The sequence below is a fragment of the Pimephales promelas genome, chromosome 2 (genome assembly GCF_988280905.1).
Source record: "Pimephales promelas chromosome 2, fPimPro1.hap1.1, whole genome shotgun sequence".
Lineage (NCBI taxonomy): Eukaryota > Metazoa > Chordata > Actinopteri > Cypriniformes > Leuciscidae > Pimephales > Pimephales promelas.
The window spans coordinates 41672412-41700101 of NC_142770.1; the positions used below are offsets into that span (position 1 = coordinate 41672412).

A 27690-nucleotide genomic window follows, 5' to 3' on the forward strand; every position below is an offset into this window, starting at 1 on the left:
AAATATCTTAATTTGTGTTCTGAAGATGAACGAAGGTCTTACGGGGTTGGAACAACATGAGGGTGAGTAAATACTGACAGAATTTTCATTTTTGGGTGAGCTAACCCTTTAAAAAGCACAAAATTTTCTTACGGGGGAGCATGCCCCCGAACCCCCCTAGAGGGACAGAGGTGCGCTGACCAATACTATATTTCATTTATTCGGTTTGGTCATTTACAGATCATTCAATCAATCAATCAAAACATTCGAAACATAAACAGGGATTAAAGTTCTCCGTCGCTTCGACGGATTTCCTTTAATTGCAGCGGGTCTATGACGGATATCCGTCAATTGCAGGGTTCCCGTCTGTCCTTATGTCTTAAATTAACTTTTCATAATTTTAAGGCCGTAAATAGGCTTTCATTTCGCGAACAGTGTGATAAATGTCTTATTTTTAGTTTGAATAGGTCTTAAATTAAGGAAAGATGATGCGTATTCACCCTGCCGAGGGGGGATGTGATAAAGCCTGGAGTGGAGCGAAAGCACGTTACTCTCTCCACTCTAAGCATTCTGTAATCACTTTGCTCATGGTCCACTCCGGTTTTTCAATTCCCGCTCACGGAAAAACTGCTCCCTGGACCCTGTTCACTCAATCTTGTCAGGCGAGGCCACAGCTCGTTTGCTGCGGTCCCATGATAGAAAACAGAACGTGGGTCAATATTGGTCGTTTCTCAATACCAAGTACACAAACTTCGGACTTGCGTCCTTGGTAGTTCGGACTTGCCAAGTTCGACTCGAGAGAACAAACTCCCGAGGACGAGAGGACGCTGCTAACAGCGCGTTCTTGATCGCGTCACTCAGCACGCGGCTACTCCGGTTATCAACTCGGCCTTTTTTCATCAACACCACTGTGCCTCTTTTCATTTATAAATGAACATAATTATTATCAAAAACATATAAATGGCCACACAAATGTGGTTCAGGCAACGCACATTGATTATAATATATTTATAACAACACGAAATATAGCTAAAACACAAACCTGCTTCTTTTTGTTTTCATTTTAAAAATATATAACATTATTTATCATTAAAACTGACATTTAACAAACAGACAGGGTTGTGTCGTTTTATTGTATTATACGTACACATACAGTGAAGAGAATGAATAGTAATATAATATTTTATATATTTTAGAATATATAAAATTACACAACCATGTCTCTTTTTTTGTTAAATGTCAGTTTTAATGCTAATATCCCGTTCAAAGGTATAAGTACCCTAATAGGTAGGCTATAATAAGCTATACAATGAGAAATAAAGCAAACAATTCAGTTAAACATAAGTAGGCTCTCTAATAGGCTACAAAGTTAAAGTTAAATAGCCTACATAATAAAGTTATAAAACTTCACTTTGCCCTCAGCCAAAACAATTTGCCATGGCACAAACTATATATTAATATAGTTTAGCATTGTTTGGTCTCATAAGATAAAATAAAAACATGCACTGAAAACTTATGTATATGGTTGATTATTTGTCAAGATAAGTAATTGTTTTTCATAGATTAAAATAGCTTTTAAATTAAATTACAAAAACTGGCAATATTAGATTGGTTTTAAACATCTCCCCTTAAAACGCTATTGGTCTCGACTATTTAAATAAAGTATTAATAAAATTTTTGTAATAAAAAGATTGGATTAGTTCTAGTTTTGTATGTATTTCCCCAAATTTCAATACCATACGTTAAGTATGGTGTAACAAGTGAAGTATAAAGTAAATGTAATGCATTTTTACTCAAGATATACTGCAACTTGTACAGAATTGCAATTATTTTAGATACTTTCTTCTGAACATTAAAAATATGCGGTTTCCATGTCATTTTACAATCAATAATTACTCCAAGAAATTTTATATGATTTACTCTTCTAAAATATTTTTATTAATAGTAATCCTGATCTCATTATTTAACTCTTTATTACTAAATACCATGAATTTCGTTTTATTTAAATTTAGTGACAATTTATTTAAATCAAACCAATTCTTTAGTTTATACAATTTTTTCTCTACCACCAACACAAGCTCTGTAAGATTTGGGCCAGAACAATAAATTGTTGTATCATCCGCGAAAAGAATAAAATTTAAAACATCCGACACTTTGCATATATCGTTTATATATAACAAAAATAACTTAGGGCCCAAAACAGAGCCTTGCGGAACGCCACAATTAATGTGGCGTTAATATACAGTTAATATATAAACATCTTGTGAGAAAGACTGGTATTGCCAATGCAATTGGAGAATTGTATTTTAAACTTAGTAGTTATTTCATCTCACTCATTAGATGGGGTTGGTGGTTTTAATAGGAGTTGTTGGTATACATATTCAAGGGCGTACACAGTTCAGTTGTGTGTATGTTCATATGTAGTGGGCCAGTCTGGGCCAAAATGCCCAGGCCGATTTTTTTGTCCCAGTCCAGCCCTGGGCGGACTGATAATACTGGAGCACCAACTAGCGTTCATGACTTTTTTTTACAGTCTATGCCTCAGCTAATAAAAAAAAAGCAGTGAACATGAACGAAGACGCTGACGAGACCCCTTCGGTTGGTCCTGTGGATGGGAAATTTAGTTATAAGAACGAACCGATGGAAGCGTCATTAAGAGCATGGTTGTTGTGTGCAAGCTATGCAACAAGGAATTCGCATATCACATCGACCCTCAAGTTTCACCTCAACGCAAAACATATACAATTGCACTGGTCTGTTGGATTTGGTTGAACAAAAATAAACAATATTTTGTTGCTTAAGCTTATGTATTCAGTCATTATTAAATGATATACTAAAAATCCATGTGAAAAAAAATCTTCTCACTGTTCTCAGTTCAAATATTTATGCAATTAAAATGCGCTTAATTTCGATTTATTAATTACAAAGCCTCTAATTAATTAGATTTTTTTTTAATCGAGTCCCGGCCCTAAAAATAATATATATAATTTACTCACACATTCTAAGTGATCTTATGAACCACTGACAACTCCTAAATAACTGGTTTGTAAATAATGCTATACTTCATTTAGATGTAAATTGATCATTAATAAAGTATGAAAATACAATTATTAAACACATTATAGATATGCTATTAAAACAAGAAAAAAAACATTTATAGCTGTATTTACATATATACTGCTTATTAATGTATTTTAATGCTTAATAAATGGTGAATTATCAGTTCACTAATGCTTAACTAATGATTAATACCATGCAGTTATTATAAAGTTACTGAAAGTTCCTATAAGCAGCCAGTTCACCAGCAGCTCTACAGTCTCAGAGCCTCTGGGACAGCAAGGCATTCAGACAATAGAGAAGTGTGAACGACGTGTGTTAATGGGCCATTGCAGTTCTTGCTCCAGCCTACAGGAGCGCTGCTGAGTATGGGCTTAAACACACACACACTCGCAAGTCCCCACTTGGTCAAAAATGTAAAAAATTCACCAGAGCGTTTTTTAGTTGATTTTAACATGTTTTAAGGCATAACTAACAGGGGACTTGAAAAATGTCCCCACTTCCCTCGGCGGTCCCCTGTTAGTGAGTGTGTAACGACACCAAAGTCCCCTCTTAGATAGGTAGACAAGTACACACACACACACACACACACACACAGGTATAGCTTCATGTTTATGATGGGGAATAACTATTGAGATGCATGCATTTTTCAGATGAGAGCTAAACAGGACAAAATATATAAAAGACTTACAGAGTTCTTCTGGAGGCTTTAATGACTGCCAATAATCTAATGAGACACTCGTCTGATTTCTTGAATTTCTGAAGCTCAAACTCCTCCAGCTCTTCCTCTGATGTCAACAACACAAAGACTAAAGCAGACCACTGGGCAGGTGAAAGGTCACCAGATGAGAGACTTCCTTTGCTAAGGTGGGTCTGAATCTCGTTCACCAGAGTTTGGTCGTTCAGTTCATTCAGACAGTAGAACAGATTGATGGATCTCTCTGCAGGAAGATTATCTTCTAATTTCTGCTTGATGTACTGAACTATCTCCTTGTTGCTCCGGTCAGTGTCGTCCCTCTTTGTCAACAGACCTCGTAAGTGTCGTCGATTGGACTGGAGTGACAGACCGAGGAGGAAGCGAAGGAAAAGGTCCAGGTGTCCATTGTCACTCTCCAGCGCCTTGTCCACTGCAGTCTTGAGAAAATCAATCATGGTTTCATTTCTGTTTTCCTGTTCTGTAGACTCATGATCAAACACACTTGTCTTGTTGATGTCTAGAAACAGATGTGCATAAAGGGCTGCAATAAACTCTTGAATGCTCAAGTGAACAAAGCAGTACATGGTACCAAGAACGATCCCTGTTTCCTCCTTAAAGATCTGGGTACACATGCCTGAGTAAACTGATGCCTTATAGACGTCAAGACCACAGGCTTCCAGGTCTGTGTCATAGAAGATCAGGTTGTTTCTTTCCAGCTGATGAAATGCCAGTTTCCCCAGTGAAAGGATGGCGTCTTTATCCCAGGAAACATCTGGTGTGTATTCTCCATCATATTTCCGGCGGCTCTGCTGGATCTGAAAGCGGAGAAAGTGTGTGTACATTTGTGTCAGAGTCTTGGGAGTGTCTTCAGTGTTTGATTCCTGCAGTGTTTTAGAGATCTCATCAGCCTGAGTGTTTCTCACATCATTATTTCTCTTCTCCTCCAGAATGTTCTGGAGAACAGTGGCTGAAATCCAGCAGAAGACTGGGATGTGGCACATGATGAAGAGACTCTTTGATTGTTTAACATGATCTATGATTTTGTTGGCTTGAATATCATCCTTGAATCTTTTTTTGAAGTACTTTTGCTTTTGTGCGTCGCTGAATCCTCGTATCTCTGTCAGCCGGTCGATACAGTCAGGAGGAATCTTACTGGCAGCTGCTGGTCTGCTGGTGATCCAGACGAGAGCAGAAGGAAGCAGATTTCCCTTCATGAGGTTTGTTAGGAGAACATCCAGAGAGGCTGGTGACGATACATCACACCACATCTCATTACAATCAAACTTCAGAGGAAGGCGACATTCGTCCAGTCCATCAAGGATGAACAGCACTTTGAACTGATTCCTTCCTGTAAGGTTCAGTCCTTTTGTCTCTGGGAAAAACTGAGATATAAGGTCCATCAAACTTAGTTTTTCTTTCTCCTTTAAGTTCATCTCTCTGAATGGAAGAGGAAATATGAAGCTGATATCTTGATTTTCTTTTCCTTCAGCCCAGTCCAGAACAAACTTTTGCACAGAGACTGATTTCCCGATGCCAGCGACTCCTTTTGTCAGTACAGTTCGGATCTCCTCGTCTTGTTCAGGCGCTTCAAACAAATGTGTGCATTCAACCTGTATCTCTTGTGCTTCATGACGTCTGGAAGCAACTTCAATCTGTCTGACCTCATGTTCAGTATTGACCTGTTCACTGCCACCCTGAGTGATGTAGAGATCTGTGTAGATGTTATTCAGGAGTGTGGAGTCACCTTGCTTTGCCATTCCTTCAAACACACATTGATACTTCTTCTTTAGGCCACATTTCAGCTGATGAATGAGGAACAGCTCATCTAAACACAGGAACAGAAAATAGATAGTTTTAGTCTTCATTTTCTCTCCTACATTTATAAGAGACAATCAGACAAATGATCACGAGTCTCTTGCCTTCTAGAGCATCAGCAGCTTCATCTTGCTTCATCTCTCTCAGGTAATGTAGTGTGAGATCAAGAGCTGCTGATTTGATACTGGATCTGTTCTCATTAAAGTCCATAACAAAGTGTTGTGTGTTCTCATGTTGTAATATTTTCTTTAACTTCTCCAGCTCATTCTTCAGAAATGTGATTATTTTGCTCTCAAGATCCTACAAACACAAGTAAGAGAAAAGACAGAATAACACAATTTAAGCCAAATTGTACATCTACATTTGATCAACACTATTTATTCAATAATTATAATACATCCAGTTAAAAGACTAACATGCTAACCAAGTTGTGCTAAAATGTGTTCAATAACATATTTGTTTGTTATAAATATTAAATATTTATCAAATTTGTTTTCCTACCTGGAAGATCCCAAGAAGACTGTCTTTGAAATTCTTGTGTTTCCTGTGAGTCTGAAGGTCTGAGTCTAATGTCTCATATTGAAGCCTGTAATCACATTAGTAAACTAAAATACTAACTGATATTTTACAGAAAGAGAAATAAGCATTAGCTGTGAATACTCTGACAAATATTTGATCTAAACATGTTTCATGATTGGTATTCACTGATAAAACTTTTAAACACAGTCAACATGTGACAAAATAATTAGCAACACAAAATACCTTTTATTAGATGATGGTGTTTTCTCACTGAAGTTTGGAGGATGATCATTAGACTGATCACTCTTCAGAGACACAGAGCTGGACACATGTGACCCTGATCTTACACTGATGAAACAAAAATTAAACAGTTGAAAATTTTTAATGTTGCAAATAGTAAATAAATGCAGCCTTTTTTTCATTATTTCAATTTGTTCATTAGCGAAATACCGTTCGGTATTTATGGAAAGGACCACTGGAGGAAAATGAGGGAGGGTCATATCTTTTTATTCTTTGTTGAAGGGAGGGTGATCCAACATTTTTTAGTCTAGGGGGAGGGTCACCCAATTTTTGCATTCATGAAAAAAGCAAAATTTAAGCAAAATTTCAAAGTGGCTTGTTTGGTGGATGTTTTTTTTCATGTATCTCTCTCGCTCTCGGCCCCTCATTGCTATCAGATGGGTCTTACCCAACAAAACTCCAGTTTGGCACTGTTTGACAGTGAGCGCACACGCCTCAGAAAAAGTGCATTAGAACAGAACGCCAATGAAATGTTTACCCGGCAAAGCTTTAAAGCACGAGCAAATAATGAGCTTTTGTGATTGCGAATAAGTGCAGTGTCCTGTGAGTGTAACTCTACCGCCGCATTAACACGTGATGTGAATGTACGTTGAGTTTTACAGAACTGCAGCTGATATAATGTGCGCTGTAGCACTATATATTTTAGTTTCCTAACATTATTGTGTTTCCAGAACAATGTAATAATGAGTAAATCTACTGAAATTACCATCATAACAGTGGAGTGTGATGTGTCAGACGTAGGGCTACCACATTTTTAAATTACTATTAGTATTATTTGAAGTTAATATAATAAAATATACACAAAGGATTTCTTTAAAGTAAATTTCGTTTTTTTATTAATTGTATCTTAATTTTAATCAATTTTTACATCAACCAATTGCCTTGATATAATAAATAAGTAAATAGTAGAAAATAGGTCATCACAAAACGGAGGTGCCGGCGCGTGAACTCTCGTCTCAAATGAACCGAAACTCAGAGTATAGCTTAAGGTAGGCTACTGCCTCACAGACCTGATAAATATGTAGAAAGCGTGACATGTCTACTTTTAACAGAAAAATTCAAAACGAAAGAAAACAGACTAGAGACTGCTCTCTTCTTATGTATCCTATGAAATGTGCATTTCTCTCTAAATAGGCGACACTAACAAAGACTTGTTTATTAATAAACAATTAAAATGTCTCCTTGCTATATTTAACATATTCATAATCATTACTTTTGCCGGTTCTTTATGGCAGCTTTTAGATAGGCTACTTTATTTGCAGTGCCACCCTTACATGTTACATGAACGCCTCACCACTGCATCAGTACTGAAAACATGTGTTTTTTAAATTTTCAATTTCAATCCTGAAGCGAACCGAATTGTAGGTTTGGTTTATCGTTACAGCCCTAAGATGAGAAAGCGGGAGTTTAGTCGTTTGTCATGGTCGTAAAAAACAATGGCTATATGAAAATCTTTTTTTCACAATCATTTTGGAGGGTCATAGAAAAAACTATAGTAACTATAGTTGGATGGATGCAGTGCTTTAAGTGTGCTGGTACGCGTCGGTACTCAGTACCTCCACTTCCAAATATAGCTCTTGAGCGTACCGCCACTTCTCTGTGCGCCCAGAATGTGCTTTTAGCGTACCGATACACTCATTTGCACATCTGTTTTAATCCTTTGGCTGCGCTGCCGCTTTTCAGAGCGCCCTTAAATGCGCGCTTCCTAATTCGTCCAACCGAGAGCAGAGACTACATTACCATACACCCTTGAGTTTTACAAGTGAAGAGAGCATGCGTCGCTTTTGCCCGTAGCTACTTTAACACTCACAATCGGAATGAAATCAATATGATTGATGAACCTGAACAATGTGTTTCATGAAAAATAAATAGTGCGCGTTTATATGTCACAAGTTTTAAATCAGATCTGATTTGATGAGTTTCCGCGCTGTTCGCGCATAAATATTCTCCTCTGTTGGTTCTTTATTTGTTTTCAGCAGCAGACGTAATATTAATTCATCTCTGGTCATAATTTAGAGCATATTTACCGCTTTGCCGTACTGATCACGCAGTAAAAATGCCCCTCCCCGCGGCCAAAGTCTGTGGATGAGAATCCAAAACATGCACTAGTGGGAGGTTGTCCTGCTTCACTTCACATACGCGCGAGAAAAATGAGAATTTTAGAATGATGGGAAACTTATTAATATGACACTTTTTTCAACAGGAAAAACCATAGACGGTACAAAACAACCAGCTCGTTCCGCTCGTCATCCATCATTGCATTTATTTAGCATCATTGCATTTTCGCAGTCCTTTCAGTTTCATTAACATTTTACATATCATTTATTCATTTAGCTGACGCTTTTATCCAAAGCGACTTACAATTGCTATATAGGTCAGAGGTCGCACGCCTCTGGAGCAACTAGGGGTTAAGTGTCTTGCTCAGGGACACATTAGCCGCGTTTCCACTGCCGGGCCAGGGCCGGGCCGTGCTAGTGCGTGCCAGGGCCAGTCGCGTTTCCACTGTCACTTCCGGGGCTTGATCGGGGCTTCCTCAGGGCCAACGGCCAGGATTTCTGGCCCGTCGAATACCTTGGGCCAGAGGGGGCCAGCTCGGGCTAGAGGCGTGCTCAAGGTAAAAGGCGGAGTTTATCGGTGTTATTTATGATCTGAAGCAAGATGCACATAGGGGTGTCCATGTTTAACCGATTAACCGTTTAAAATTGCATAACAGTTTAATTTGAACTGTAGGCCTATGCCAAATGCTGTGCAAAAATATATAGGCTATAGGCTACATATCGACGAATTTTCAGATATTTGTTTGATTTTTTTGCCCCTTAAACATTTAAAATATTTGACAAATTAATATGAAAAAAATATATATTTTACTGGTTTTCTGAGGCCAAATTAGAACCTGGAAATGATATTTTCCCCGCAGTGCTGAATGAGAAGAGCCGTACCACAGCCTACAGAAAGGGGATTATAGGTGATTTATAGGCTATAATAAATGTGTCTGATAATAAAATAATATAAAATAACGAGGCATTAATTGTTTATTAATAAACTATTGTTTTCTAAATGATTTTCGGCTAAAAACATATCTCTATCTCCGGATGCACATTTAGAGAGAAATTAATTAGCTACATAATTACATAGTCAGAAGATATTGGCTTTCGATTCGAATTTGTTCGTTTTAAATTGGACATTTAAAGCTTTAATCTACTGTAGACTAAAGCTTTAAATGTCCAATTTAAAACGAACAAATTCGAATGCGGTGGCTGTTTCAGGTCTCGCGCTTCAGTTCACGGAGATCATGAAGCGCGCCTTGATTAATTGTTAAAGCACAACGTTTTCTTGTTATTGTGAGTTTACGCAAATAAATGTATTTGCGAATAAGGTATTATTATTTTCTGTATGACCAGAAATGAAAGAGTATTTTAAGTTGTTTCCACTGAAAGAAATGCAATGAAACTGCAAGTGTTCACATGGGCGTCTCGCAGCCATCAGTGCGTGCTCCACACACAATGGATATGCGCTGATATGCGTCAAAAATATTGTGTTTATTTGTGCTCTGTTCCGTTTTTGGATAAAGGCGTCTTCTACATATGCAGCCTAATAAAATGTTACAATAATGATGATGATGGTTATTATTATTATTATTTGCAGACACGGAGTTTTTGTGAAATGGACGTTTTGCTTATTTTCAATTGGCAATTTCAGTTTGAAGGGTGATGGAAATGCGGCTTTAACTGCTCCGTACTTGCTGCGTTTTATTTCTATAAATTAATTTCGTTTCAAATGGGGTCCAATCAGTTATTAAAGGTGTTAAAAAATTAACTCTGTATCTCGAGGTTGCGGCGCGCACACTATGCACCGAGTATTAACCGATGGGCCTCGGTTAACGGTTAATGAATAACTTGAAAACGTGCCCGCAGCCCTACTTGTTATATCGCGCAAAAAATCGCTGCTTGAAATGGAGAATCGCCTGTACTGGTCTCGGGACACTATTGCAGCCACTGCGGCAGGTGAGTTAATATACATGCTATCTTCCTAATTTAAAAAATAAATTAATTCATAATACCCGCTGAAATGGGTTGGGTTTTATAACGTTTGATCCAGAAAGGCGTGTTAGGGGTGGGGTCTGGGGCAGCGCTGTGGGGCTACTGGCCCGGCAGTGGAAACGCAAGCCCGGTGCTTGAGGCCCGAGGCCACTGGCTCGGCTCGGCTCGCTGTTAGCTCTGGCCCAGCCCTAGCCCGGCAGTGGAAACGCAGCTATTGGTGTCTCACAGTTGATTTGAACCCGGGACTCTCACATTTAAGGCATGTGTCTTAGCCACCCCATTTTCGGTTTTCAATCCGATCAAGTGTTTATATGTTCTCGATCAGATTACAAAAGGGGTAAACCGCCTCTTTCAATCCGATCGAAATTTCATTCGGATCGAGCTCAATCGGATCGATTAACATGAAGGTTTTTTAGTCCAATCTAGCCGTCAATCTAATTATATGTGTCAACCATGGTGTCAATTCAATGTGGTCCTAAGAGGGTGTGTGTGTGTGTGTGTGTGTGTGTGTGTGTGTGTGTGTGTGTGTGTGTGAAACGAGTAAAGAAATGAACCATAGCAAGACTCATGTTTTTGTTCTAATGTTCTATGATTATTAGGGGTGTGAAATAAATATGACGAGATTTCCTGTTGAGTGAAAAGCTGTCTCGCGATATCGCCGTGACTGAGCGTGAGGGTGAGATTACAATAAAATATTCCACCGCTACTGTACACTCACATTCGCCTAAACTATCATTTTTCTGTTTATATAAAAGAAAAGAAAAACCATTATAAACGAATGTAAAAGTCTGCTCTGCTCATCTATTACGAGTTGCCATTGCAATCAGCGCAGCACGAATCACAGTTCACTGTTCGCGTGACAATGGCGGAGGATTCGCCTGGCTGCGCCCTCCTACTGTCACGGTGTGGCTCAGGCAAGGAACGAGGAGTCCGGAGTATCAGCTAAGATCAGGTTTTAATATATACAAAACAGGCAGGAAGACAGGAACACAGGCGCCACACGGGCTTACAGCAAACATCCATTGACAACGACCGACAAAGACAGAATGAAACTGAGGGAACTAAATACACAGAGGAATCAGACATAATGGGGTGAAAACAGGTGAAACAGATGAAACAGGACGCTGAACGGGAGGCTGATGAGGAAGTGAGTTCAGGTGTGCAGACGAGAGGATCATGGGAAGTGTAGTGCAGGAGACGCAGACAGGATGGTGCAGACGCAGACTGTGACACCTACGCACTTCCGCTCAATTTCATTTTACTTCTGTACTACGTCTGGGATCGCTCCATACCCAGATAGCAAACTGACATTGAATCAACGTGGAAATATGACATCGAAACAACATTGATCTGACATAGTTTTGCTCATCGAATTAACGTTGAACCAACGTCAGACGCGTCATTCTTTCAAAACTAACGGAAAATCAACTTGAAATCAACGCGTTGTTTCAACGTTATGAAAGCAAACCAATTTTCGATTTCATTTAGCTTTGAAGAATGCCGCGTCTGACGTTGGTTCAACGTTAATTCGATGAGCAAATCAACGTTGTTTCAATGTCATGAGAGACGTCGTTTCCACATTGATTCAATGTCAGTTTGCTGTCTGGGTATCCTTAGGTTTCCAGAAACCAATTTTTTGTAGGACCAATCAGCGAATAGAGGGAGTGGCTGAGAACGATGACGTTGATGTAAGCGCGTCAGTTTGAAAGACGTGAGAAAGACGTGAGAAAAGCTATTCGGTCCGTTAGAAACTGTCGAATATACAGAATTTAAAGACGGATTGTTATCGTCTCACCTCTTGTTGCACAACTGAGGACCAAGTGAAGGAGGCAGAAAGTTTGGAAGTTTGTGCTGGGCAGCTCGTCCACGATGACCGACGGACGGTTTAGCCTGGTGTTCGCGGTGTTCGGAAGCCCCGAGTCCTGGCTGCTAAACTATGGTTGAAGATCCGCTCAGGACTCATGTCAGTCGCTCATATTCCCAACTGTAAATGTACTGATTCTTGTGATGAATAGAACATTTTGAGCCCCTTTGTGTACTCGTGCAGGAGGTTGGTGTGTCAGTTTTACATGTTGTAAATCATACAAATTGGCTGTGATTTAAAAAAAAATAATTGTCATAAATAAAAATGTGAAAAACCATACTTTGAAGATATTTGATTTTCAGTTTTAGATGGCAATGGTTGATTTGTTTTACTAAAAAAACTAAATGCCACATAAAAATGTACAAACACATACTTTGAAGACCATAATTAAGGTAATTAAGAAACAATAAGACGTAATATGAAAAATTGTTGTTTATTACACATCTGCAGATAGAGACAAGACTGATCATTCACTGTAGCTGCTACAGCATTTGCGGCAGATCAGAAAACGACCACAGCGGCGTATTTGTAATGATTACCCACGTAGGAGGGGACGTTCTCGCGACCTTATGCAACGTTCCCTAAAAGTTCTCTAAAGGTAACGAAAGTTCCGAACCTTTATAGAACATTGAGGACGTTCATAGAACGTCCTCTTTTGGTTATGAAAGTGCTGCAGTTCAAGGTTCCTTATATGACCTTAGGGGGACGTTCTATTTGGGGTATTTTAAGGTCACATAACAGACGTTACAAAGAGGACATTCGGGACGTTAACAGAACGTTCCCATACAGTCCCCTGTTGGTCATATAATAACGTTCCCAATGTGACTTCAGGAGGACGTTCCATACTGGTTATTCTATGGTCACACAACAACGTTACAAAGAGGACATTCGGGACGTCAACAGAACGTTCCCATACGGTTCTCTGTTGGTCATATAATAACGTTCCCAATGTGACTTCAGGGGTACGTTCGATATTGGTTATTCTATGGTCACACAACAACGTTACAAAGGACATTCGGGACGTCAACAGAACGTTCCCATACGGTTCTCTGATTGTCATATAAACGTCCCCGTTATTACTTTAACAACGTTACAAAGAGGACATGGCAGATCTGCTTATTTTTTCAAAATAAACTACCACAAAAAGGGATCAAATCTGCTATGAAGATTGAAAATTGTTGTATTGTACTGTATATTCTATAGATGACATTTAATTGAAAAATAAGCACGTTATTGTATAAATAAACAACTTTTGTTCTGTTTGATGTGTTTTGAAAAGTAACACATCCAACAGAACGAAGTTGTTTATTTATTTTACAATAGCAAAATGGTATAAAAAAACATAATTGTCAAGTGAATGGGTCATATAACTACACAATGAGTTTTAAATTCATTATTTAAAATTAATGATATTTCAAATTGTTAAATGTTATAATGTTTATTTAAATGCTGCGTGCCTTTTGACGTGTTCTATGGTTTCAATGGGCGTACGTGCGCGTAAACATTGAGTCGCAATTCAAAGACAGGAGCGCGCGTGAGCAGATGGAAACCATGGAAACGAGGAAACCTCATCAACTGTCAAACAGCAAAACTAGCGTCTCTCACTGTTGTTTTCTCTGCTTTCAGGTAAGTTTAGTTACCAAAATCACACAAATAATACATACAAACCTTCCTGATATATGTCTTACGTGTAATTGATACACTTCTGTTGAATATTTACTTTATAGAAATGGTTTTGTGTCTTCGAAAAAGTCCGTTAGCATCTCCGTTTTCAGAAGAGCTAACTTTAGCAGCTATAAGTTTACGTTACAATTGAGCTCTTGTTTTACATAAGTTTGGGTTTTTAACCACATTTGTGTGTTGATAACAGTTTTTAAAAGTTTTGTTTTGCTGGTAATTTGTCAGTGGTGGTGGGAAGTAAGCTTTTATTTAACCTGAAATAATTCAATGTAACGTACTGTTAATGACGTCACTTAAGATTGATAATAAGTGATTTCAGGAGGAACAGAAAAAAACCTTCACAACAAAGGGGGAATTATTGTTTAATCATGATAATAATTTCATATGCGTTTTTTGCACAATATATTAGCATAAGATTTTTTATATATATTCTTTATCTTTTCTGCATTTTTCTCTGCTCTAGCTTGCTTCCTTGTAATAAACCCTTTGTTCTTTTGTAAATTCTATGTGCTAACATTGTTGGCTCTGTGACACATTGCATGTTATTTTCTAGAAGATCATCATGCTGGTTGGCCTGCTGCACCCCCTGTCCAAGACAATCTCATTCTCCACGGCTATGAACTCGACTAGTAAGCAAAACTTCAAACATAAGTTACTGTTCAATTGTTGTGGGTCTGCACTCTGTAGGATTTATACTTTTGAATGAAGTCACACACTTTAAAATCATTAACCCCAGTTTTTTTCAGGGAGATTGTCCTTGAGAAGCCAGTAAGCTAAATAATAGGCGGCAAATATCATGTTATAAAAATGGTCATAGTTATAATAATTCATTTAACTATTATTATAACAGGATAATGGTCATTGGTATATATATATATATATATATATATATATATATATATATATATTTTTTTTTTTTTTTTCTCTTGGTGTGTTTTTAATTATGTTAGCCAATGAGACAGACACCATACTGTCCAACTCAAAGGTATTTTTTATGTAGTTTTTTTTCTGATAAATACTGAAATTCTTTTTACTTTCAAAAGCTGAATTCAGGAAGTCGACAACTTTAGGCACGCAAGTTATTTTTCACAGATATCTGTCCAGTTTACTCATGGCTCATACTCTTAGCCTTTAAAATGTTTGAATGTATATCTGCAATACATTATCAGGGGGTAAAGATATCATTAGAGTTTTTAAAGTTATGGCTATGCTCTTGTTACCAGATGAGATGTCAATCATTTGACCCTGTGGTTCTTCAGGACAAGATCTTGATGCCATCCACACTGAACATGACATCGTACATGACGAAGGTGAGTTTCACAATAGCTGCCACTATCACAAACCAAGAGACCGAACACAACAGGCCTTCATCCATATGAACTCACCCATGCATAGGAATAGGTTCCGAAACCCGGTATTAAACATTAAACGGGGGCCAAATTAAGGAAGACCGCAGTATCGATAAGCTCAGATGTTTTCGGTTCTGCTGACGGTACTGAAGAAACTACACACACTATTAGACATTGTCTTGCAAATTCTGTGAGGATTAGGAGGGGTGTTTTAAACAGTCTTCATACAACATGTGTTTTCCAGGCTGGTTGTTTGTCATTTTGTAAGACTAGGGAGAGGCTGTACCTCAGTAAAGACTTATTTTACATTCGATAATTCAATTTCCGTACCTGATAAGTTAGATTTTCCTAAAAAAAACATCATGCACTGCTTATTTCAATTGTATTTTTCTTCTTTTGAATTTATCTATGCTTGTAATTTGTTTATAATTTTCAATGCAGATTCACTCTAAATAAATAATCTCTTGAAATTTGTTTTTATATCGCAATATATATAGCAGCAGATAAACAAAACAGATAAACAAAATATTTTATTTAAGGTTTTCAATATTGTCCTGCCGTAATATTTAGCATTTAACCTAACTCTAATTTTTTATTGAACGTGGAATGATAATTTGTGATACCAGATGAGATGTATGCATGATAGATTTTGAACTGTACTATTTTTTTTATTGCAGGTTTTCTGGAATCCACAGCGGAAGGGATCAAGGCATGAGATGTTGGCTTGGACAGATGTACCTGTACACCACACCGACCTCTGCTTTTGGATGGATGGCTGATTACTATCATGTTCTGTATAAGTTTTATAATAGCAAAACTGAGCACCTTCGACAGTGGTAGATGTAAAGTAGTCAGACATCAGTACATTTGAAAGTCACAGAGAGAAAGTTTTTTATATAAGTATAAAACAATTTTTTGGCCAAATTGATAATGTTTATCAACAAAAATATGACCCTATGAGTTTGCTAATTTGTAGAATAGGACACACACACACACACTCTCTCTCTCTCTCTCTCTCTCACACACACACACACACACCACACACACACAGTATATATTTAATAGTTATTTAATTAAATATATTTCAGTTTTTTCTTTTTACTTGTTGTTCATAATTTACATAACATTAAATTAACATAAATCTTTGTCTTGTCCTAATATTATTTACTGTTGATTTATTACGCCTATGCATGATCACATTATTATTAATTCATAATCTGTTTTTTGATTACACAAAATAAATAAATAACGAATCTCTGCTTTGTATTGTATCTTTGAATGTGTTAAAACGTTAAATGCATGCTTATTCCTGATTAAGGTTCTTCAAGAACAAATTTGAAAAAGTTTCTGCATTCTAGTTTGTTTACCTACAGGTCTTTGACAACACTGGAGACGGGCTTAGAACGTTCTGGGAACGTCACATATCCAAATAAAACATTGGTCCCCTAAACGTTCTGAGAACGTCCCGAATGTTCTGTGAAGGTCGCAAAATAACGTCCTCTGACCCTTTAAAGAACTCCACATCATGACCGTCTCCGAACGTTCCCGAAACGTTACTAGGCAACGTGTTTGACACCAGTGGGGACGTTCTGAGAACGTCCCGAATGTTCCGTGAAGGTCGCAAAATAACGTCCTCCGAACCTTTAAAGAACTCCACATCATGACCGTCTCCGAACGTTCCCGAAACGTTACTGGGCAACGTGTTTGACACCAGGGGGGACGTTCTGAGAACGTTCTGGGAACATCACATTTCCAAATAAAACATGGTCCCCTAAACGTTCTGAGAACGTCCCGAATGTTCCGTGAAGGTCGCAAAATAACGTCCTCCGAACCTTTAAAGAACTCCACATCATGACCGTCTCCGAACGTTCCCGGAACGTTACTAGGCGACGTCCTTGACACCAGTGGGGACGTTCTGAGAACGTCCTGGGAACGTAACATTCTTAGCTGGGTAGACACAGCTTCCACCGTTGAATGAATATATCACTGTCCTTCGTGTCAAATATACATTTCGAATTAATAATTGTTCCTAGATTTTTCCCCGCCAGCGTTTTAAAAAAAAGTTGCCAGCCACCGCCAGGGTTTTTGACGATTTTCGCTAAATTTGAATGCCCCGCTGAATATTTTCTTCCATGAATATATGAAGATGATATATATAAAAATAAAGATCTGAGCCTCTGCTCTTAGGCAAAAAAAAAACGTTTTTATTTTATCTTCATCTGTTCTTTTTTTATTGCCTCTTGAACAGAGGTAGGTTTTGTCAAAAACAACATTTTGGACAAAAAACTGAGAAAAAGGTATTTTTATCAAACAAGTGCATTTAAAAGCAGAATACATTCAGATGTTGTTTCCTTCGTATATAAAACTTTCCAAAATAAATTAAAAACATAAAATAAATGTAAAATATATCAAATTTCCCAGGATGTAAGGGAAATGTAACTTTTGCAATAAAACTTCTGCCTCTGCCTCTCTGTGTTCTACCTGTGAATAATGAATAATTGGAATTACAATAAACAGGCCTAGACACACACACAAATACATATTACAATGTGGTAAATGTGCACAAAGAGAGAAATAATTTGACAATTACACCTTCATATTTAGACAGCCACACATAAATGCCAGCACACACATACATATTATAGTGTCATAATATTATAAGATCTATATGCGGCACGTCCATGGCTAGAACTTTCTGTGACAACATGTGCATCTCTCTCACTGACTACTTCGTCCCGATCAGATTCAGAATTATCAAATAAAGAGTGATCGGACTCCGAGTCCATTAACCTCCAGTACTTCAGCCATATACCTCTGCATTGTCTGTCTGATACATTCTCACTACTCCACTGTTTGAGACGATTGCAATCTGTTTCTGTGATCAAAGAGTTGCGCACTCATTCAGGACATGCGCACGGGTCTTCCTTACCGTATACCACCTAAAACACGGATACCCGGAAAATTCCGTGTTTGGCGCAGATGCGTTTTTTCATTAAACCCGGAAAATTCCGTGTTTGGCGGGGAAAGAGTTAACAAAACCTGCGGCGCTCGTTGACTGAAATCCTATTGTAAACATAATCTTCTGATCATTCGGACTTGTTGTTTCCAGCCATTTCGGCGCGTGACATACGTCACTCACAAGGATGGATTACTGACCGGGCCAATGGGGCCAGTGGCCCTTGACTACCAGGAGCCCGGGGGGGCCCATGCTTTAAGGTTGCGTGATCCAGTTTGGTACAAAAAACACATCAACAATGAAAACAATTTTTTAAATATGCTTGAATGTGTCCCTGATAGCCTATTCAGAGCCTCTTAAACAAGACTCTATAGTCTATGAGGGGCTGGACTCACTGGCACTTCTGTTACTGGGCCCTGTGAAAGGCCTCCAAATTTCTTATAGAACCATTGTCTGTTCCATCCTGTTTCAAATTATATTTATTTTAACCACTTTTTAAGCTTCTTTCTTTGTGTGAATAAAATTAAGTACTATTTGTCAGAATCAGAAAGAGATTTATTGCCATTGTTTGCAGACACAAGGAATTTGGGCACAGACACAAGGAAAACCTTCTTAATGCTACGTCGTTCTTAAGTTAGGCTACGGTATACCTTAAAGCTTAAGCTATATGCTACCTTATTTAATATTAGTTTCCCGAAACGTTCTTGATTAAGTATAAGTCGAACCAACTCCAAACCGGCACTAGCTCTCTGAACCAGCACCTGGTTCTTGTTGGTGGAAAAGGGCACAGAATGAGCTTACACTAGGGTGACCATATTTTGATTACCAAAAACAAGGACACTCGTCCTGGCAAACAGATCCTCAAATGATACTTGAAGTTTACTCAAAGGTGTCTTATTAAGTTCAATATATTTAAAGTAGGCTATGCCTCATCTGTATGGATAAAAAATGGTTATATTACAAAGACACAAATAGGCTTCTCAGAGGTTACTCAACATGTTTTATTATGACAGGTTTCAAAAATAATGAATCAAATAATTATAGAAATAATGTCTCTTCTGTAATGTAATGTCTCCAAATTAAACAAAAATATCTCTCACCAACTTACAACAACAAACTAACAAAATATATTTATATCTTTAGTTTTTTTCCTCTTTATCCTGTTTTTCTAACTCATCCTCATTGTTTGCTATATTTTGCTGTAGAGCTGATCTTTACCAGCAGTTTTTTTTACTTTATAAAAAACAGCTAGGACGGCCTGGACATTACGTCAAAACAGGACATGTCCTGGGTAAACAGGACTGTTGGTCACCCTAGCTTACCCTCGTTCTCGCGCGCTTTGTCGTCTTGTGTGAGCGTGTGGTTTAGAGTCCGCTCGGATCGTATACGATCTTCTGTCCGCGTGTGTTGTTGTTTTCTGTGTAGCACGCGGTTCGTTACATCGGCTGCGTGCTTTCGTGTCATGTTTTGTCTTGTGGTAATTGCACGCAGCTTATGTTTTTTCCCTAGCTGCGTGCTTTCATGTTGTCATTTGTTACCTGTTGAATGTGTGTCTGGGTGTTTCTCTGTCGTCAAATTGTTTTTTTTCACCCCTGGGGTAGTTTTTGTTATATTTTATTATTAAATAAAGCCCATCATTTTCTGCATCTGCATGCGTCCCCGCTTTATCCTTCACCCAACCCTGACATAGGCCTAGCCTACTATTTATCCTGCTACATAGACCAGGGGTTCTCAAACATTTTGGAGCCAGGGACCCCTTACAGGGGAAAAAAATTTCCAAGGACCCCCCTCATATTTATAACAGTGATTGAGCACAAAGTTATAGTGGGAGCGGCTAATGAAATATTTTTGCACAAATGGTCTCCACCCAGGGTACGAATTTCTAAATAGCGGGTTTCTATATCACTTAGGATCCCGCACCTAGGAATTTTTGATGTTCTTGATTTACACATGTGCATTTTAAGGTGTTTTTTTGCTTTAAGGAGGCCTCCAAAGTGGATAACTAGCTTTAGAAGTATGTCAGTGGGCAGTGGCATAGATTTTTTTGTCAAGGTGTGTTTAAATTTTACAATGAATGATCCACATACAAAATGGAAATGCAGAATGTATATGATTATTGTTCACATGTAGGCTATATCAAAACTTGATCAGAAGAAAGTCACATATTCCAAACAGGAATTGACTTAAAAGATAAATGTTTCAAGGATTAGGACTATTCTGCACAAAAATAAAGCCTATATTTATACAATAATAATGGCAATATGTTTAATAGGTGTGTGTGTGTGTGTGTGTGTGTGTGTGTGTGTTGTTAAATTGAGCTTATATACACTCTAATTAGCTAAAAACATACAGTCAATATCTGTGTTAAATAGGAATCCATGATGTTAATTTCATGGGCACAGTATGCTTCTCTTGACCTGTAGCTATTTCCTTTCCCAAAGCTGATTTTGATTAATACTTTGCAAACTGATTGTTTCAGTCGTTCGTTTAAAACTTATATCTAAAACAGCTGTTTAGTTTAGCTATTTAGGCCTACATCTTATCTTGCACTTTATGACTGTTAACTGAAGCGTCGTGCGGGGATTCGCGCTCACCTTGCAGCTTCTATACATAAGCCTACTTTGAATTCATCTCCGACTCAAACATTTGACATTGCAGCTCAGACGAGAAGCAGGTCAGATATTACATCCTTGCAGCACCAAATTATAGTTAATATGTTGCGGCCCAGGCCCTATATGCACTTTTATTTTGATAATGATCAGACTTCTAATGTCAAATCTAGCAGTGCTAGAACTGTCATATTGTGTGCGCACGTGAGACCCAGGCACAATTACGTGGGATTTTTTTCCTTAACAGTGGAAACAGGAATACTGTTATGGTCATACAGATAAGACAAGAGAACATTCGAAACGGTAAAGTGTCCATTTTTTATTTGTGTATATGCTTATAAATGACTACATGCCTTTTGAAAATAAAGAAAACAACTGGATGTTCATGCTGTCTCTTTCTCCTTTCTGGCGCACGTTCCGCAAAATTAACTGTCATAGCCTAATTAGCCTGCATAAGCCTCCATAAATTTGGTATTTGTGATAGTATTAATGAATATACTGTATAAAATATATTGTTTCTGTTTTATAAAATGTAACCAGTGCTAATTAAAATCAAATTAGGCTAATGAATTTGAATGGATGAATAAACAAACATGTTGCCCAATTGCTATTTTTTTATTTGTCTTTATTTATTATATTTTCAATGAACGATTAGTTACATCATTAAAAATGTCTCTCTCAACTGTACCACATGAGTACAGTTGAGACAAAGTTGAGACAAAAAGCACTTATTTTTACGAGCTAATTGTGGAAAATATAAACTACTTATGAGTAATATTGATTGATAATATCTTAGTCTACAAGCTAATGAAATGTCATGTGGCATGTCATGTGGAAATTCACATCTTTTCAGTATCTATTTTTGTGTGAAAAATCAAAACGCAAAAAGTGTCTAAACTGTACCCTATTTTTAGCGCAGGGGTAGCGCTGACATTTGACGCAGACTAAGAATGGTTTCACGATCATCATAACTTTCACATTCTATTAGATACTGTGAACGCGCAGCTAAAATAACATGACAAAAAATAGTGGGAGGGGGCCCTTTGAGATAATTGGCCCCGGGGACTTGCAAGTCATAATCCGTCCCTGGTCACTCACGACACCCCGTTAGTGATTGGCTAAGGCAGATCGTGAGTGACTTTGGGCAGATCCAATAGATTTGAACTTTAATAGTGAACCCGCCTACAAGGAAGGAAACGTTTCTCAATGGAGCGGTTTCAGACTCTGGGTGCTTCTCATTTCTTATTTGTGCATCCTCGTTTCCTTTCCTTGCTTCCTTTCCTTGCGTCTCAGCTCCACCCCCTGTAGGACACGAGGGAAGGAAGCGAGGAAAGGAAAGGAGGACAGAGGAATCGAATAAAAGCTTTTTTATATCCATTGGAATACTTGATCACTCGAGCGTCACTCCACAGTGTCATCAGCAGCGCTAAAAGGATCTGCCCTCATGATGTTGAAGTTTGGTTATTTAATAAATTCATAATAAATAATAATAAAGATAGACTATACTGTTGAAATATATGAGATGTGTGGTTTATATAAACTGCAAAGGTAAAGTATAAATTAAAATGATTGTGACCGATGTGAAGGGGGAGGAGAATTGACACGTGCGTCACGTTTAGTCAATATAACAGCTCCGCGTAGGATGCACCTGTGTATCCTCGCTTATGACTCCTCAGGAAGCCTCCTCACTCCTCGATCCTCGACTCCTCACGGTGCAATTAGAGAATTGAGATGTCCTTCAAGATGGCTGAGCTCGATCGGTTTCCGGGTCATAGGAGGGAGGACGGAGGAGCGAGGAGACGAGGAGGGATATTGAGAAGCACCCTCTATGTGCAAATGAAATGAACTAGAGTCTGGTTGAACCAGGCTAGAGGATTCGTTGCGCAACATCAAAGTCTGATAAATGTCTTATCTTGTAGAATGCACGCTCAGCACCGCTGCTCCTTATACACAGAGTATGCGCGATCACTAATTTGAAAGTAAAACACAAGCTCCCTGATGTGCTTTACGCACAAATTAGGCTTCATTGTCCGTCTCCCAATACCCATCTCTGGACTGTTTATTTGCGTCTATGGTCTCTGCACTTCGAATATTGAGAGAGTACTGTAATGTTTTAGGGACGACAAGGGAGGCTCTGTTTCTGAACTTATGATTTGAACACAAGAAAAACAACATAGAGACAAACACACCAGCCTCGTTTCTCTCCGCATTAACCCTATAACTGCTGGTGCAAAATAAACCAGCAATTTCAAAACAATTATAAAGAGTCTGTGTGTTAACTTTGATTATGGTTGTACTTGCACTTATTGTTTGCACTTCAGACTTCAATGAGTTCAGTTAGGAGGTCACACACAGCCTCAATCAGAAGGTCTGGAAGCTCTTAAATGTACAGTAAGGTCTGAAGAGGCTCATGTGAAATCAAACAGGAGAAAAGCCAGTCAATAAAAACCTTTTACAGTGCTTGTATATTGTTTTCTTTCAATGCATTTGATAATTCATACTAAATTAGGTAAAGATAAAGTAGACCTGAAATGATATGCATTAGTGCATTATTAGTTAAAAGATTGCAAAATGCACCAGCATACAATTTTTCCAGTCATGAATTTCATCATTGAGGATTTCTGAAAAATTGTGCAAAATTCTCGTCTCGTTCTCGTGAACCCAATCTCGTGTCTCTTCTCGTCTCGTGAGATAAGTGTCTCGTCACACCCCTATTTGGTTATTATATTTTATGTACATGTACATGTGTGTACATTTGTTCAAAATGTTTTCAATACCCTTTTGCACATTTTTTTTATTTTGTTTAGTAGCTCATTCTAGCTCAAGCAAATCCACAATTAAATTATTTTTTACAACAGACGATATATAACAGTCGTCTGTTGACTGCTGTATATAAACCCCTTCAATATAGTTGTTGTTACCTCAGGGGAAGAGAGGAGTCAGCAAAAAATAAATAAATAAATAAGTAAATAAAATAAAAATAATAAAATAATAAATAATAATAATAGAGTACCGGTACCTCTTTTGGGCCACTTAAAGCACTGGATAGATAGACATGTTTAGTTGCAAAATTTATTTTCCATAGTGAATTTATGCCTCCTTGTGTCTGCCTGTGTAACTGTGTTACTGGAGTGAGTTTCATAAATCCCCTTACACAGTCAAGTTCAATCACACACACCACTGTGGACAAATAATACAACCCTATATTGTAATGTAAAAATACCTTTCATTAGATGATGGTGTTTTCTCACTGAAGTTTGGTGGAAGATCATTAGAGCGATCACTCTTCAGAGACACAGAGCTGGACACATGTGAGCCTGATCTTACACTGATGACACAAAGAACAGAGAGAGAGAGAAAACACTTTAGTAAAGGAGGATCAACTGTGTCTGAAACACATCTGTGTCTTTATCTAATCCTCCACAGAAACACACACACTCACACAATTTACAGTTTTATAGTTAACCATCATTTTAGTTACTGGCTCACATTAGTTTATCAATGTCTTTAATATACAAGAGAGAGATTAAACATGTTGAGAATTTAAAAGATACTTGACCATAATTTAAGAGAAAATTTCACATTTTTTTTTATTGACAGAATAGAGAGCGGAAATGTGTGACACAGTTTTGTTATCGTACTTGAATTAAATTAAGTGTATAGTTGTTTTCTAATGTCAATCTATAATTTTATGATCTAAAAACTAAAGTCATTTATTTGGAATAATTCCGCGTCAAGGTTATTAAAACTGTGATATTTTCTATAGACCAAACAGAGCTTTATACACAAAGCTAGAGTTAATTTAAGAAGTTAAAATTGAAGTTGGTTTAACTATTTGTAAATACAGCGCAATGCTTAAAGTTGTGTTATTGACAGGGAAACACAAAGTCCAGTGGAGTTTAAAGTGAGAGTGTGAAAACAGACGCAGTCTCACCTGTGTTTCTCTGAGAGACTCATCTGAGAGAGAGAGTCCTTTCCTCTTTCCTCTGACATACTGCAGCTAAACTGACCCTGAAAACTGATCAGAAAACACTCAATCCTTCAGCATCACCTGCAAATCACAACATTTACACACATCAACAACATCTTATTGAAGAATAAAGAGTTATCATCAACAACAGCAACAGCAAAAACAATCTATCAAATAAGGTGAGTTACAAACAAATATATTGCCATGGAAAATAACTGAATGGTCTTAAACATTTCTGATTGTTTAATGAGTTTAACTGACTCTGAATATTAATTCATTGGGGAACAGAAATGTACACTATGCTGGGAAACTGAACCCAATTAGTTATATTCTCTATTACAGTATAATATCATTTTATTTACCCAATCTTTATAAATTGTTGAATCGTTTGCCATTCAATCATTAGTTCAAGTTCACAATGACTGATTAAGTAAAAGTAACCTAAATTATAAGAGACATATTGTAATACTACTAATCATAATTGCTATATACGAACTGAAATATTGAGTTTAATAACAGCAGATTGTTGTTGATTGATGTTAGGCTTCATCTGTCTATCTACTGTAAATGTCTGCTTCAAAAATACTTTCGATTTCACATAAAAAACAACAACAGCCTAACACGGAAGAGGAAATGGGAGAAAACTTTTTAGAAACATATTCGTGTTGAACAAACGTTTCTTAATAAAACGTATTGTGTTTTTACTTCAAAAGATTGTAATTTCTGTCAGATTCTTCTTCTGCTCGGAGTAGCAGGAGAACAGCCTTCTGTAAATCTCGCTTAATATACAATATGAAGTTCCTAATAATAAAAAATGACTGTAATGGAGAATGTAATACACTTACTTGCAGTCTTGTCCACTAAGAAGAGAATTTATCAGTATTTTAAAATCAGTAACGCTTGTTGTCAGTCCGCGCGCGTCGTTCTCAGAATCTCTTGCTGGTCTCGAATCGAAGGATTGTGGATTATCATTAAACACATAAATGTCCGCGAGTGTAGTAGGGGTTACATCTGAAGCTTGCTTCAAACTCGAACGGTCCTTGCAATGAACATAGAAGTAATTACGTAGAAGAAAACGTCACGGGTTTCCTGTGATGAATGAAACACTCCGGCCAGGCGGCACAATTTGCAGCAGATGTGTGTAACGTTAGTTGTATTGTGTTTAACATTTCACAGCGGGTCTATTATTTTGATGTTTTTAAATGTAACTTACTTACGCTATGTATGGATTAAACACATAAATGTCCGCGAGTGTTATTAGATTAGGCATTGTGCTAAATTGACATATAGACATGTTTTCTGAACCATAGATGAAATCAAATCCAGTGAGCGACAGGTTTAGTTGTCAGCAGTTGTTATTTTCGTTTTCGTTTTCTTCTCCTTTGGTGTATTGGCGGTTGGCAACCTATTGTGACGAATGGCGTGGGGGTGTATCTTTTTGTGTTGTGTGGCGTTGGTTCCGCCCGTCTGAACAATTTCGTAGTATGTGCTTATTGATGATCGATCTCACCTGGACTGGAGGACATTTAAGAGAGCAGAGGGGAAGTTCGGTAGGACGTGATTGGCTTCTCGCGCTCGGAGGGAAACGGGGACGCTTTGTGTTGCTCGAGACCATTAGGGTTTGTCCGGCAACGAAGATAGCTAGCTAGAGAGACATCGGTGTAGTTAGTAATAGTGGGACGGGGGTATAGGAGCGCTGGCCACGTGTTCCTGGAGCGATTAAAAGAGCTGCGTCTCGCATAAAATAAAGAACTCGTGCATCACCAGTGATCCGTAAAGAGAACCTAGCGCGAAGAGGACTAATTAATGCCATTATTGTGACTGCTGTGGCTGGGACGGACAAACGCGGACAAACAACGCGTGCTGCCTCTGTGGACTTCATCACGGCTGATTCCGTTCCCCGAGACCTCTGGGCGGGGTCTTATTTGCCTGGAAATCGGGGAAGTGTTTTATATTTTAACCATTTCATGAGTTATGTGTGGGTGTGAATGTGTATGTGAGAGTTGCGTATGTTAGAGTGTGTACGCCCATTGCTTTGTGTACGCGGGACCAAGGACGATGATTCTTCCACTTGATAAAGGATTGTAGTGATCACGAGTTCTAGTGTGCTGTGCTGGGCTGGGGAGTAACCACTGGAGTGTAGTGACGTTTGAAGTGTTCACTTGGGGATCGCGATTGTCCTAGTGCGCGCGTGCTGAGTTAATGTGGGCTAGAGCCTCTTTCAATGTGTATTGATGTGATGGTACTATTTTTCTAAATCAGATTGTCAATAAAAATATATATTTTCTCTAAAATCCTGTGTGGTGACGTGCCCTCTGTCCTCCATAAATTGTTAAACCTCTTTAAAGAATAATTAAGGTTTACTACACTATCTTATTGGTTCATTACCGCCACCAACTGGAATGGAATATGGATCAAGCATGGGATCAAGCTATACTTTAATACAAAATATAAATAAAACATAAAAACCAAGCAAAACAAATAAACAAACTGAAAATAAACCATAACAAATTAACACAAAAAAAAAAAACAGAACAAAAAAATGCTATATTCCATTATATAAAATTACTTTCTTTCACATATAATAATTTCAACATATACACCTTACTATCTGTTTCCCTTAATAGACCTGATAAAGTAAAGTCATGATGTTTTACTTTATTTATTGATTGAATAAGATAACATCTCTCATTCCTACAGGGTGATTCTCCAACTATGGTATTTAGACCTGGACATTTTCAGAAAATGAAACATTTTTAATTAAAATGGCATAATTTGTTTCCCCAGTATGCCTAGTTACCTGCCCTGAAGTTGGCTGTGCTGATTTTTATGAAATAATATGTTTTTTGATGTTT

The 27690-nt window shown here is 37.8% G+C and overlaps 2 protein-coding genes and 1 long non-coding RNA gene across 5 annotated transcripts in view; 1 reads left to right on the top strand and 2 right to left on the bottom strand.

Annotated features, from left to right (window-relative positions):
- The window catches only part of LOC148997427 (NACHT, LRR and PYD domains-containing protein 3-like), a 280163-nt gene that overhangs the window by 107673 nt on the left and 144800 nt on the right, over positions 1-27690 (bottom strand). The gene's annotated exons all lie outside the window — the stretch shown is intronic.
- LOC120488624 (protein NLRC3) lies at positions 1222-25769 on the bottom strand. Its single transcript, XM_089122537.1, has 7 exons — positions 25681-25769; positions 24800-24916; positions 24089-24193; positions 6311-6415; positions 6050-6134; positions 5653-5848; positions 1222-5558 (listed from the first exon to the last, which is right to left on the bottom strand). Exons 2-7 carry the CDS (start codon positions 24856-24858, stop codon positions 3724-3726), a joined length of 2385 nt encoding a protein of 794 aa, XP_088978663.1. The 5' UTR covers positions 24859-24916; positions 25681-25769; the 3' UTR covers positions 1222-3723.
- LOC120473968 (uncharacterized) lies at positions 13562-16198 on the top strand. 3 transcript variants are annotated; one of them, XR_016147238.1, is made up of 4 exons: positions 13562-13897; positions 14508-14580; positions 15211-15261; positions 15978-16198. It is a non-coding gene; the product is annotated as an uncharacterized LOC120473968 (long non-coding RNA). The 3 variants fall into 3 exon arrangements; XR_005621704.2 differs by having other exon boundaries at positions 13564-13897; positions 14505-14580; positions 15175-15261; positions 15978-16193; XR_005621705.2 differs by having other exon boundaries at positions 13575-13897; positions 14505-14580; positions 15978-16189.

Coding starts and splice junctions, on each gene's coding strand:
- LOC120488624 (XM_089122537.1), bottom strand. CDS start 24,858: ATGTCAGAGGAAAGAGGAAAGGACTCTCTCTCTCAGATGAGTCTCTCA. Junction 5,849..6,049: donor GTCTTCTTGGGATCTTCCAG/GTAGGAAAACAA, acceptor TTGTGTTTGTAG/GATCTTGAGAGCAAAATAAT. Junction 5,559..5,652: donor AGCTGCTGATGCTCTAGAAG/GCAAGAGACTCG, acceptor TCCTGTGTTTAG/ATGAGCTGTTCCTCATTCAT.